This window comes from Poecilia reticulata, linkage group LG2, assembly GCF_000633615.1.
Source record: "Poecilia reticulata strain Guanapo linkage group LG2, Guppy_female_1.0+MT, whole genome shotgun sequence".
Taxonomy (NCBI): domain Eukaryota; kingdom Metazoa; phylum Chordata; class Actinopteri; order Cyprinodontiformes; family Poeciliidae; genus Poecilia; species Poecilia reticulata.
Genome location: NC_024332.1, coordinates 1466109 through 1480355, shown reverse-complemented (window position 1 = coordinate 1480355; position 14247 = coordinate 1466109). Strand labels below are relative to the sequence as shown.

General features: G+C 41.5%; 1 protein-coding gene across 1 annotated transcript; it reads left to right on the top strand.

Annotated features, from left to right (window-relative positions):
* The first annotated feature begins 713 nt into the window (after positions 1 to 713).
* On the top strand, positions 714 to 13503 carry rnd3a (Rho family GTPase 3a). The gene is made up of 5 exons (XM_008428628.2): positions 714 to 990; positions 1196 to 1283; positions 9519 to 9628; positions 10737 to 10871; positions 11184 to 13503. Exons 1-5 carry the CDS (start codon positions 718 to 720, stop codon positions 11430 to 11432), a joined length of 855 nt encoding a protein of 284 aa, XP_008426850.1. The 5' UTR covers positions 714 to 717; the 3' UTR covers positions 11433 to 13503.
* Positions 13504 to 14247: the final 744 nt, after the last annotated feature.

Below are 14247 nucleotides of genomic sequence, written 5' to 3'. Positions count from 1 at the left end.
CTGTGTATTTGTACTTTTACTTAAGTAAATTTTTTGAGTACTTTCTCCACCACTGTCCATTATTGACATTTCATCACTGTTGTTGTAAAATTGCTGCTGTTCTAATTTTGTTTTAAAAATGTTCTACAAATTGTCAGAAATGTTCTACAAATTGTTCTAAAAATGCTTAAAAAGTGAAAAATAAAAATATTTCAAACATGAAATAACTCTTGTGTGAAATAAAACACAGTAGAAAGTATTATACAAAACATTATTTTGAATCAAAATGACAAAAGTAGCATAAAAACACATTGATTGTAACCCGGGTCAAAAAGGACCCCCTCTCGGAAGACTGTATAGTGAGTCACTCACGCATCAGAGGGTTAAGCTATGTAATGGCTCTAATGCTGCTCTTTTGAGAACTGTAATCACTTGGAGTACTCCAGGCCTGCGGGGGGCGCTAAGCATTTCTCAAAGTGCACTCACATCTGGACGCACTTTAATGTGAACTATCTAATGTTACAGCAACCACACTGAACATTTCATGACTATATAAAAGATGACATTTTCTATTATATTCCATATTTTAATTAGATATTTTATTATATTGTGTGATCCAAATGGGGGCGCTCTCTCGGCGGACTGCAGTGTGGAGGCAGCTGGCTGGAGGAGGAGGAGGAAGAGAAGGAGGAGGACAGCCGCTGCTATTGGCTCCTGCCTCCTTATAAATACAGCCAAATGGCATTTACCGGCACAGAGCAAGGCGGAGACAGCAGAGAAGAGAGGGACAGCAGTACTGGGAGTCACCCACTCTACGTCTCAACAGTCAGGACTGGACTCGTTTTTGGACCTGGTCGATCAATGAAGGAGAGACGGCCGTGTCAGAAGTCCTCTCTGAAATCCGGCATGGATCCCAGTCAGAGTGTGAAGTGTAAGATCGTGGTGGTGGGGGACAGCCAGTGTGGGAAGACCGCGCTGCTTCACGTGTTCGCCAAGGACTGCTTCCCTGAGGTGAGACCCGCAGCAGCATGCGTGACCCCCGTTTAACACCGCACACAGAGGGCAAACTTGGCGCATTGTGTGTTGCATGCATCTGTAGTTTTAGTTTGACTTTAAAACATTGGTGTCAGTGAAGCGCTGGTTTTCTTTGAAGTCTAAATCCCAGCAGGCGTCCTCTCTCAAACACCCACTCTGCGTGTTTCTTCCCCCACTCTAGAGCTACGTCCCCACGGTGTTTGAAAACTACACGGCCAGTTTTGAGATCGAAACGCAGCGGATCGAGCTCAGCTTGTGGGACACGTCAGGTAACCAGCATCTGCTCTCTTTTTTGTCTCTGAGGACATGTCCCAACATGCCGGGGGACTTGAGCCCTGCTGTGTCTGTCCACCCACCCAAACGCCTGCGTGGATTAGCGGGAAGTGGTGTGGGGGTGTTTCCAGTAGACATGGAGTGGTAACCGGCATCAAAAGTATTTTATTTTTAAAAATATAATTTACAGTTTCAAAACGCATTCTCAGTGAGTGACTCAGGTTTTCTTATGGAGTGAAGAAAAAAACACTCCTGCCCCACTTGTTGCTGCCCACTGCTGGCCAGCTGGCTGAAGGAAGGCTAGAACACATTCAGTTTCCACAAAAGGGGATAAAGATGACATTAGCTTTTGATTCATTTAAAAACGGTTGCATATTGTTTCATTTGGGGGTGTCAACCATTCTTAATTATATTATGTGGCGCCCCATTTCTAATGTTGCCCTGAGCAGCTGCCACTGAGACTTAGAAGCTGAACTGTGGGTGACATAATCCAGTGGTTAGCTAGCTTTGTACTACAACTAAATAAGATTATTGATATTATTTTGTTTTTGGTTTGCTGGTAAATGGTTACAGCGTTTCTTTAAAAACACAAAAATCTCTCCATTGGGTCCGGAGTTGGGCCTTCCTTACCTTTTGCTGCACACTGCTGGTGAGCTTCCTGAAAGAAGGCGTTGGAGGAAAAATCTGACTGCTTGGTAATATTTGCATCCATCACTCTTATTAGGCTAATGCAGAGTAGCTATCTTAGCTAAATAACCCACGAACATCTGCTTCCTTGTACGAAAATAAAAATTATTTATGACTGAAATAAGGCCTATTAGCAGGAGTAAGAATAATTATTGCCCTTTTGTTTTCCTAAATAGATTAATTTATAAATTTTATACCAGCTATTATTTTAAAGATCCATGTTTATTTTAATTTTATACTGTAAAACATGAAAGTTTTTTGCTTAAAATATTTATCTGCTCACATGGAAGAGTCATGCATTGTTTATGAAAAATTAAATTATGCTGTGACCCAGTTGTTTCAGTTTTACAAAGTCTTTTTAGTTTATAAACTAAATCCTTGAGTAACACTGTCATGTTTTACGATATTGACACAAATTTTAAACGTTAAAAAAATAAACTTGATCAAATTGCTTTATTTTAAAACAGATGAGCAATAATTATGCTATTGCTGCTAAGGTATTGTAGCTGAGATTAGCAAGGTAATGAGGATGATTATTTGTTCACTGTATACCTTGACTTAAGAAAACATTTTATGATATTTACAGTGGCTAAACTGCTAATCTTCCTAAAGAAGTGTAGTTTCCATATCTTGGTTGTTTGGAGATGCAGCTACATTGGCGTCCTTGTGAGCAAATTGAAAGTGTAGCAACTGTGCTTCAGCCAGCTGACTGGTAGTGTGCAGCATCCCAAGGGAAATGTGGATCTACTCTCTGCCTCATTCATCTGAGAGATGATGGGAATGCTGTGACGTCTGAATGGTTTAGTGGTTTTGAAACCTCTGCACTTTGATTCCAGAATCAAGAGGTGTTTGCACAACGTCAGATTAGAAACCTTCATACCAACCTCACCTTTTATCTACCGGGAAACATCTGTGACTGTTTAATTCAGGGGAAATTTCTGGAAGATTCCCAGCTGAGCCACACTAAATCATAAACTTAGAAACACAAACCGAACAAGCCTCAAATTCATACATCTGGTGAACACACTCTGGAAATTCCTCCCACACTTCCCGTTTTTTTTGTCTTTTTTTTTCATTCGAGTTGCACAATACATCCTCTCCACCCCTCAATCATCCTTTTTTATTCTCATGTATAGTTGAACTTTAAGCGTGTAAACAAAATGTTCTTTGCATCCATCGATGCGCTATCGGAGAAAACGGGCAAAGCGGGGAGGTGTGATTGAGGGCGTATGTTGAAAACGTCCAAGCATTTGGTCTGTGTGGGAGTGCTGGGCGGGGACAAGCAGACAGCCAGCTGTTGCGGGTCTCTGGGCCTGGAATTCCAAAGCGGCGTCTGAATAACGTTAGAGAATTCAACTTGAAATGTTTTCATTTCCTGGAAAGAGGCAGAACCTGAAAAACACAGATAGACCCTGACTGTGTACATCTGGGAAGCAAAAGCAGCATCTCAAAGTCGACTTTCTTGCTTTTCTGCCTGTTGCTTTATTAGAGACAAAAAATGAGAGACTTTAATTTTTGGATGAGAAGCCAGGAAATCAAGCTTGTGTGTGTGCTGTGGAAGTAAAAAGGGTGAAGAAATGAGATCCATCCAGAGCAAGAGTTTTGGTTTATTACACTGTTGGCCGGCTGCCCCGAGTCATTTCTCTTTTTCTCTCTGCTTCATAAAACAGAAAGGAGTGAAGGAAGAAGGAGGGGGTATGTTTCCTATTAGATCAGTAGGGTTCAGATTGAGCAAGATACCTCTACCCTGCCCCCCCCCTACATTCAGCCCTAGCCCCCACCCAACACCCAACGCTTGCACTTCCAGTGACCGATTGGAGCTTTCAGCTTGACTGGTCCCTCTGTAGAGACACCCATCGGCCACAGCCAATCCAATCGATCTCTTATCTCCTTAGGTGTGCTGGGAAGGGAGGATGGGGGCGTGTTGGTGTGGTGCAGCCCCCTAAACCCCCGATCGCGCTCTCCGACAAAGCCCAGCATGCAGACACGAGGACAAAGTCGTATAAACACACCTCCACATGCGAAGACACTCTTTGTTCTGTGAGTGGCTTAATGAGCTGCCTGGAGTGTGTTTTAGTGTGAGTGTTTGAAAAGGGAGGGTGATGGGTGTAATTTGGGTCATTAAGGTAAATTCCTGCCAGTTGCGCAGCTTTCCATTTGCCCCCCTTTGCGCCCCAACCTCTTCCTTAACACACCCACCCAGCTTGTCTGAGCTAGCTTTGGCTTTCCACTCCCAGGGTGAGGTCTGTAGGGTTTCGGCGGACGCTTTGATGCTTCTCATTTCTTTCAGCGGCTGAGGAAGTGGTTTACATTGTCTGTCTGTCTGCCAGTGGGTCTGAATGAGCAGCAGAGGTGTTTGAGAGGATGAAATGGACGGTGGGGGGAAACCTGGGAGGCCTGGCACCTGCATGCCTGAGGTCTGACTTCAGTTTATGAAGGAGAAATGATCAAAGGTAGCATCCCAGAACAATCTGCACCTCCCATAAAGAGCGACAATTACCCTTGACTGCACAATGTTTGGGTTAGAAAGTTTATGAAAATGACAACTTGACACACCTTGGAACAATTTGAGAATCAGAGCAGGTGGCTACGATTACAGTTTGTAATGCACCAATCAAACAGCCAATCAAAAGTTTTACTTTATTGAATGTAGTGAAAGTAAAGTTTAGGATCAATCAGAAAGGTCAGCTATATGTTTGCAACAACTTGGGTGTTTCCTGCTAGCCTTCCTGTTACCTCCTGAAAGTCTAGTTCTCTCTTGCAGCCTGAATGAACTGTAATATGTTACTGAAAAAACACTTCACCGATGCTGAAATAAATAAATTAAAGTAATTTGATCAAGCTGGTTCCAGTTTCTGTATTTCTATCAGGGTGGCTGCACAATATGGCTGCTAAATATGGTAATAACAACGTCTATTACAATAAACGTAAATGTTTTTCTTAATCTCTTCTTGTTTCCATCATTATACCACTTTCTGTTTGAAATAACCTTGCAGACAAGAGGGATTGGATACAAAGAAAACCTCAGTTAAACATGGAGTCTGGTAAGAAAATTGCTGTCAGACTCAGAAGCCCAATTGGAGCATCTTTGATCATTTTTGTTTGAATTTCTTGCGATGTCGCCAGTGTTGCAATATGATAAACAAACTCATTGCTTAGCTCCGTTTCCTCTGAAATCACTAGTAGGCTGGTCTGTTTTGCCATTTGCTGAGAGTAATCAGGGTGTTTGCTTTGAAAGCAGCTGCTTGTTTCATTTGGCGACGACAAACTGACTGAACATTTTATAGTTGCAGGCGGCAAAACCCAAAGAACCAGCTTCAAAATGTGTTTACATTACTACAGTTACTACTCATGAACAGTTTTTGTGTGGAAAGTGTCAAAATAATTGACTGAAAGTTAATGTCCGTTGTATTTTTTTTTTTTATCTAGTGGTTGTGTGTCCCCTTTCTAAAGCCGCCCTGGGCATCCGCCCACATGCCCAATCTCACAAATCATATCAAGTCATGTGACTTATTAATTATAAGACGACGTTGAGGGAAGCAGCTTTATGTTGTATTTAACACACTGTCAATTACCAAATTGTTTCGGCGCTAATCCCAACCTAAGGAGGTTTAATTTGAATGAATGTTGGCGCAAAAATCAGGAAATGAATCAGAATTTGTGCATTAGAGAAGCTATAAAGTATCTTTTAAGTTTAGAGGAATCAGATGAACACAACACTGTTCATGCTGTCATGTCATCAAATCAAACAGAGTCTATTTGTAGCGTTTGGTGCATCTGTTGTCCGGATAGCTTAGTGTGGGACCGTTTCTTACCCCTGTTAAGCTCCTCGCTGCACGCTGCCACCTCCTTTCCTCCCGCCGGCCAGCGTTGGTTCGCCTCACATTTCTGGGCTCAGCGAATTGGAGCCACATGTCTGGCATTCCTGAGACTAAAGGTTTCTACTTCCTCCTCTACAAAGGCGGCTATTGTACCCGGCCAGTGAAAGAGAAGTGCCATGGATCACTAAAAGCCCCACCTCGTTTCCAAGGAGGAGGGGGAAATTGAATCATGGTGGAATCTGGCTGACCGGTGATGTGATGGGGGGATAGTGTGTCAGCTGAAACGCGGGGATCCTGGGAGAGATTACTCCACTTCCTGTCTGCTAATGTCACGGAAAGATTCTCTGTGTGATGTTACACCTTGACATTAAAATCTGTCAGGTCTTTGGATTCTTGGCTCTCGGTGTCTGTGAATCCTGCCAGTGCAGTAATAAGAAACACAGGACTGCCTTGCAGGCTCTTCCTTCTTTTCCTACTTCTTTCTGGAAAGCATTTGTCATGAAACATTCACATGTTGTTTTTTGTTTGTTTGTTTTGCAGAATTTGAACCAGGTGAAACTAAAACTTGAATTCTGAGTAAAACATACTTAAGTCTTTCTTAGTTACGCAAAATGTATATATTTTGTAAATTTTTGTCTTAATTACAGCTGTGAGTTTGTTCTTTCAACAAAAACATTTTTTTGATCCAGGTAGTGCTTAATTGATTACTAAATTAATTGACAATTATTTCAATATTTGATTAATCTGAGTCTTAATCTTAAAAAGCCCAAAGAGAAATTAAACCTAAACATACCATCACTATCGTAATGTACGGTGGTGGCAGCATCATGCAGTGTGGATTTTTTTTGTTCAGCTCAAACAGTGAAGCTGGTTAGATTTGATGTGAACTGGAAGAGAACATATTGGCTGAGAAAACGGAAACAAGACAAAATGTTCCAGGGGTGCACATACTTCTGGAAAGCACCAAGTGAACTAAACTTACTGAAAGATGCATTAAAATCCCCAAATGCTGCTTTTAGACGCCTGAATACACAGTGCTATGCATTAGAACCATACCTGCTCACACTGAGCACCTCAATGACTGCATTTACGGCGGCAGATGTCTCCGTAACCACAGCAACCGCACAAGGTACTGGCTGAGGTTACTCCAGTTTAATTTGCTTCTTGTCCTTGGTCGTGTTAGTTAGCGAGGAGCTACATGTGCGCGCTGCAGCAATGCGAGTCAGGCCGCTGTTTGTTGTTTCCACAGGTGGCCCCACAGGGCTCAGCGCCTTTTTCCAATCACCATCCTGTCAGTTCTGCACAGCTATGTTAGCTATGCGCTAAAACAGCAGACCTGCTGCCAGACTTCCAGCCTGTCGGATGCATCTGGCTTGTTTCACATCTGTACGTGAGATAAAGCAAAAATGTAATCTGAAAGATGAGTATTTAAAAGAAAAACCTCATCCTGAACATGCGAGTTTGGATATTGCATGAAGAGACTCTGGTTTGCTTTGCAACATTAGGTGGAGCCTCTTGTCCCCACCGCTGTGGAAAACAGTCGGCTCCTAATGAGGACCACAGTGGAAGTTTGGCCACCTAGCATCTGTTTTCTCTTGTGTGGTTAGTTGTGCACAACAGGATTGCGTTGCTGTGAGGAAAACGTGTGGAAAAGGACCGAATGGGGGGGCGGTTAGGGTCCTCGTCACCCTTCCAGATTTAGAGCTCCTGTGGGAGAACAATGACGGGAGCTAATTACGCTGCAACGGTCACCAGGTTGTGGTGCGTGTCATCAGTGGGATTGCCTCTTATCTTCCCGGCTGGCAGAAAGATGACCTCAAACTAGTTTATGATGCGGCGCTGCATACTTCAGCATTCCACATGTTTTTCCACTCATGTTGTGCTGCACTTAAAACGTTTTAATAGAGTAATCTGGAGTTTAACGTGCAGGCATATTCACAGAAACCCGCTTGGATGTCTCAGGACCTCACGCTCTGCACCCGGCGGCTTCAATATGCACCTCCTTTATGTGGCCTGATGAGAAATATTCAAATCGTTGTAAAATGTCAGCCGACTCCAAAGCTTACCCTTTGGTTGGAAGGTCTTTATTTTTCCACTGATTTGTCCGAGACTGAGAGAAAAAAGACTCAATGCAGTCTGGTTCTGATTGTTAGTGATGTCAGTGATGGCTGATGGGTTCTAGTTGGGACAATTTAGGTTTCTCATGAAGAAAAATGGAAAATAAAGACTGTTTTTTTTTCTTTAGTACCCAATTGCTGCTAAAAAAATACAGAACTTTGTAAATTTGAATCCATAATGTGAATTAGCAAATGTTTGCTAATAAGTGTGGACCTGTGGAAAGAAAATTAGCTTTAAATTTAAAAATCTCAACCACATTGTCTGCTTTTGGAGTTTATGAATGTCTTCATTTAACATTACAAACACAAGATAACAAATTTTTTCAATCTTGTATATCCCCACTGACCTGCTGGTAAAACTGTTAGCCGTTAGCATGTTGTTCTTACTCCCGTTTCTAGCTTTTATAAACAGTAATTTTGTCAAATATAAACTGAAGTGTTTTGTGTTTGCATAACTTGTGCAGAATAACTTTTTTATCCTGGAATTTTCATTTCTACTTTTTGCCATCGTTGATGCATTTTAGCATCTGTAGTGTTCAAACTGTTTGTTAGCAAACAGGCTAATGCTTCATTTGACAATCTGACTCCAGAACCAGAGTATTACTACTTCATTGATTACATAATAACTTTATTTATTGTGAATGTTGTTCAGAAGCTAGCACAAAGGAGTTTAGGTGAAATGTTAAATATCTGTTTTGGATGCATTTGCTAATTTTAGCAAGCCTAGATGGATTTTTGTTTTTTATTTCTTGTTGTTTTGTTTTTCTTCCTCGGGCTTATTGCATTCTTAATATTAAAAGGGCTAAAACACTCAAGTTTTAGCCCTTTTAAAATCTGTTCTTTAAAAAGGTCCTGTAAAGACATGCATAAATAAATCCGTGTCAAGTCCAGGTTATACACAAGAAGTACAAGCAGAAACAGAATATCCGTGTTTTTGCACACATCAGCTTTATTTGAAAGCGTTGTTTGAAACGGTGTCTCCCCTTATCCCACCGTTTGGATTAGGGACTGTATCACTGGCAGAATGCAGAAGTTTGTTTGTCTGCATTTGATGGAGCATTCCTGCCGTTTCCTCACAGCAATATTCAGGAAAAAAAAAAGATCCCAGGGGAATCTTGAGTTACCAAAAACAAAATTCCCAGGATTCTTGGCAGCTCGGTGCCTGTGGTCATCTCTTGTTGTCATGTGATCTTGACCCACCTTAACTTCTCTGCCGTCCCTCCTCCCGTCCTCGCTCTTCCTCTCCAGAAATGTTTCAGTCTGTCTGAGCGATGGGCGTCTCCTTACACATGGTTTTAATTTAACAAAGACATTTCCTCACTCCAAACTTCTCAGTTTCTATACCTCTTTTTTTTTCTTTTCATCTGGTACTCAGCACATTTTTCTACTAATGCACTATTTGTTTTCCTCCTTGTTGCTATGGATTATGGCTGAATTGCAATTATGACATAGTGTCAAGGTTTTATGCAGAGATTTTGCCCCGTTTGTACACATTTCTGCAGATTTTGTTAAAGCATTTAAATGTTTTAAGAAGACAACATCTAAACTAATCATAATCTAAAGAATATTTGACAAATGGCTAATCAGATTGGTCCTTGTGTTTCAGGCTCTCCGTACTATGACAACGTGAGGCCCCTGTCCTACCCAGACTCGGACGCAGTCCTCATCTGTTTTGACATCAGCCGTCCCGAAACCCTCGACAGCGTATTAAAAAAGGTACGCCGCCGCTTTCCGGACTCAAAAACTTAACCTGAATAGTCTGGGTGTAATAAACTGGTATTACGATGAGGCTCAACAAAACCAAAAGTCTGCATTCACAAGGCATTACTTCACATCATGAGATCAGATGTGGCTACAAATAAAGACAAGGTGAAGTCTCTCAAGAGACTCAAGTGTTGCTTAAACACCAGCAGCTCTGAAGAGGTTGCTTGGTGGTCAACCTCTGACTCTTTTCCCTGCTGACTACCATGTGTCGTCTGGTCCGATCTTCTGGAAAGCAACTTTGTCCATTCTGGTCTGGCGCAAAGCCAGTCACATTTTTCTAAAATTGTTAACATTACACGACAAAACCGAGACACAGCTTGATGCTTCCCAGTCATCTGTGCGCTTCCACTCATGGCAAGCTCATTTTGAATAATTGAGGTCACGCGTCAAGGTCCGCCAGTGTTCCACGTCTTGTTTATTTGGCTTAAAGTAAGAATGTGGAATGTAATCCCCCCCCGAGGGGATGAAAACCGAAAAGCAAAACCTCAGTTCTCAGTGCTAATTTAGGGTATAAAAATGCAGATTAAAATCTCTTATCTCAACATAAAATAACTTTTTTTTTTAAATAAAAACATTTGGGACTTGTTTGTCAGATGTTGTACCTCAAGATTTCAGCATTTAGTCAAGTGATGATTGCGTTGTGTAAAACAACTTCCTCTTCACGTGTTAATGAACTCGATCCTCTGACCCTCTAGTCAGTCGGCCCTGAGGCACATTAGCCCCAGATTACGACCCAAACCGATCAGAGCATTTATTGTTCAGGAGGAAACGTGGGGATTATTTGTAGCTAGTTCCTAGGTTCAAAGCATTGGGGGCTCCAGGAAGTGTCGGTTTTAACCTTCGTACCAGAGAGACCAGGTGACTGTGGGGCTTGAACTCGTGGGATTTCTAGTCAGGACATTCTGGCCTGCATGAGCAGAAGCGTTTTTATATTAAAGTTGACCACAGTTGTGGTTAAATCACAAGTTTTAAACTTGAGACTACAGAGGAAATCAGTCAAGTGATCTGGGGGGAGATTGGTTAAAATACTCTGTGATCTCAAAGTGTTTGTCTTCTGCAGTGGAAAGGGGAGATCCAGGAGTTTTGTCCCAACACGAAGATGCTGTTAGTTGGCTGCAAGTCGGACCTGCGCACCGACCTTGGCACCCTAGTAGAACTGTCCAACCATCGACAAACCCCAGTTTCCTATGACCAGGTATTCAGCGTTTTATTATCTTTCCTACTCCTGCACTAGATGAAAACGATACAGGAGTTTTTACCAGCCTTTCTGCCGTATTTGATTGTTAAATATTAATAATACTATAATTAGAGGTGATGTCACGCAGTGTGAGAGAGATGGTCTCTGTTACACAGCTCTGCAGTTTAACAGAATATTACTCATTTCAATAGACAGACAAAATGATTTCAGAATTGACACTACTAGCATTTAGCATGGTTAGCATTGCTAGCATGTAGCTTAGCTTTCACATTCTGGGAGAGATCATGCTGAAACCTTTTGTCTTCCCAGGGCTCCAACATGGCCAAACAGATCTCGGCACCTTACATCGAGTGTTCGGCCCAGCAGTCGGAAAACAGCGTCAGGGACATTTTCCACGTAGCCACTCTGGCCTGCATCAACAAGAACAGCAAAAACGCCAAACGAAGCAAGACTGTGCGCGCCAACAAGAGGATTTCACACATGCCCAGTCGGCCTGACCTGGCAGCCGTCTCCACGGATCTCCGGAAGGACAAAGCCAAAAGTTGCTCAGTCATGTGACTTGTCAGACTGCGGTGGGAGGGGGGTATCAGACTAAAGAAAACGAGGACAGCGCATTAGTACAAGCAGGGAGCTTAGGGGCAAAGCCCTGTCCTGCATGCTAAAAAACCCTTATTTGTCTGGAAAGGGGTTTTTTTTATAAGCTTCAATTCGTTTAAGTGTTACTGGAATATTCTGCTCCAATGAGAACTCGTTGCATAATTGCGTCCCAGTCGATGTACCCCCACCTCAGCTACCACCAGTCCCACCAGAGGAGGAAGCTATCAGTCAGCTGGCTATCAGTTCTGGGAGGAGACCCGCTTCCTCTGAGGACAGAGCGGATGCAGTCAAGGCTTTCCTCACCAACAGGAAATGAGCAGCAGGAGTGATGTCATTAAGAGACCATCACGTTTAAAGGGTTTTAGAACATGCAATCTTTTGACTGGGAGCCAAAGCTACGGCAAGCTGTGGCCTATGAAGATAAAAGAAAAAAGAAAAAAAAGTGCAGGTTCAAAGACTTATTTAAGGCTTTCAACTCATCACTGTGGTTTGGAACTGATTCACTTTTACCTCTGCTCCTGTTACTGTCTGTGTGTGTGCAGAGGAGTCCCTGTTTCTGATACTGTTGTTGGTTAAATGTGAAGTTGTTGGTGTGCAACTGCATCTTTGTTTCTACTGATTCTGTTGGTTTCATCCTCACTCTTCCGATGGTTGTATTCAGTCGCCTCAACCAACAGTTTCTGAAGTAAGACTGAAGGTTTTAAACCTTTGAACCATAGGTTCACCACTATGTAGCAAGAGAAAACTGAAAGTATTGTGCAAAAATCTCAACTTCCTGGAGTTTAGCTTAACCCACAGGTTCTACATGTTCAAAACTTTGGAATTGCTAATGGGTTCAAAGTGTTCATAACCAGCAAATCTCAAACTGTAAAATCCAAATAGGAATTTCTGTGTGGATTTTATTCAAGGATTAAATTTGTAAGCAGTAAAATTTTCTTAGCCTTTTAGTCATTAAGCTAATGTGTTTTAACTCACTCATTAGCTAGTGTAGGCTAAATGACAACATGGCTGCTGCAGCTAACAGTCTGCCGAGTTGGTTAGCATCTTATTTCAGATTGTTTTCCCAGTATAATCTACTTGACCATTGCTCAAAATTTAAATATTCTTGTCTGTATATTTGAATCTAGAACTGCATTAGCTCATTTGATTTTACTCCAAACTCAAATTCAGACAAAAAACTACAAGCCAAAATGGAGGAAGGAGTTGTAGCCATGAAGATGTGTTGTACCGCTGGTCCAAAAATATAAAGGTGAACCCAACAATTCTTGAGTGGTAAAAGACCATTAGCATGTAATTACCTAATTAGCTAGTTAGCTAACTTGTTAGCTACAATTGAATTTCAGCAAACTGTACATGTGCCTGAGGGATTCCTTTAAATGGCATAATGCAAATAATGGCTCCTGATTACAACTGATAGGATTTTGGAGTGTTAGCTGTTAGCTAGCATCTGCCAACGTTCATCAATTAGCCACTGTGAGTTAAGTTTTTTTTTTTTTTTTTTTTTTTTTGAATATATTTTGCAATATGTTTCACTTGCAACTAGGAAGGCTAGACTGTTTCCAGGCAGTAACAACCTGTTAGCCTTTAAGCTAATTAGCTAGTTGGCTAACTAGTCCATTTCAGCAGTTCTCCACTGCAAGTGTACAGCCAAATCTGTCGAAATGTTAGCTGCCTAGCTAACATTTCTTAGCTGGTATCATTTCCTACTTGAACATGACTCAAATAATTTGATAATTTGTACTTTTTTTGTTTGGATGGTCTGAAATATTTGCTGTAAATCATTGTTAAAGGCATTGATTCATGTTTAATTGAAGTCACTGCCATAAAAATTAGCTTTTTCTCATCAGTGCTGTCTCATTCTGCAGTATCTTGCCCAAACTCTTATCCTCATGTTCCAACCTGTCCTATCTGTGTACGCTCATGTTTTCTTGAATGTTGTCACCTTCAAAATGTCTTTTACCAATGTTGTTGCCACGATATTTATTGAATTATATATTTTCCCTTTTAGAATAAATAAAATGAATTAAAATGCTCTCTGTTCTGTTTATTTGGAAGTAGCTGAAATGGTAATGGACTTCTAGATTGATGGTGTTTTAATATCAACAGATGTATGTAAAGTACATAGATTTTTCTTGTGTATGTACATAGAAAGTGTTGCGGAATGGAAAAAAAATTATTTGTATTCAGTGGATTTGACATTGAGAGAGACAAGCCTGTCTTTTTTTTATTGTTCTGTTTATTTCAGAGGATTTCATTTAGAACAAGCTGTTTAAAAATTCTTGGTTTTGTAAGCTGAAAGAAAACTAAACGCCAAGCTTTGACTTGAATTCATGGCAAAGCTAGATTGGCTGTAAATCAGATGGCATAACAAATCTGAAGCAAAGTACTTGAATTGGTTTATGCAGCGCTGTATTTTGCTCGTCAGTGTTGACATAAACCTCTTCAGAGTGACAACTGTTTCTTTTCAGAAAAACAAGCTGAAATTGAGTCCTTGACAGTCGAGACGTCACCGTGAAAAGCAGGTTTTGTCGCTGCTGCTCGGAACAAATAGTTCTCTGTGAGTGAGACTGAATAGTCTTGTCTACTTATAAGGCTAAAGTATCACTAGACGCAGACGGTTTTGTACGAGTCCTGGTAAATTCCCGGGGGCTACCAAGCATGGAAACCGCTTTTGCTGACGCAGCAATCCTATAAATCACTCGGTGACTTCATCACATGCATAAGGAGTGAGATGCATTGGCTTGTCAGTGGCAGGAAAACGGGTCTGTCAGGTGAA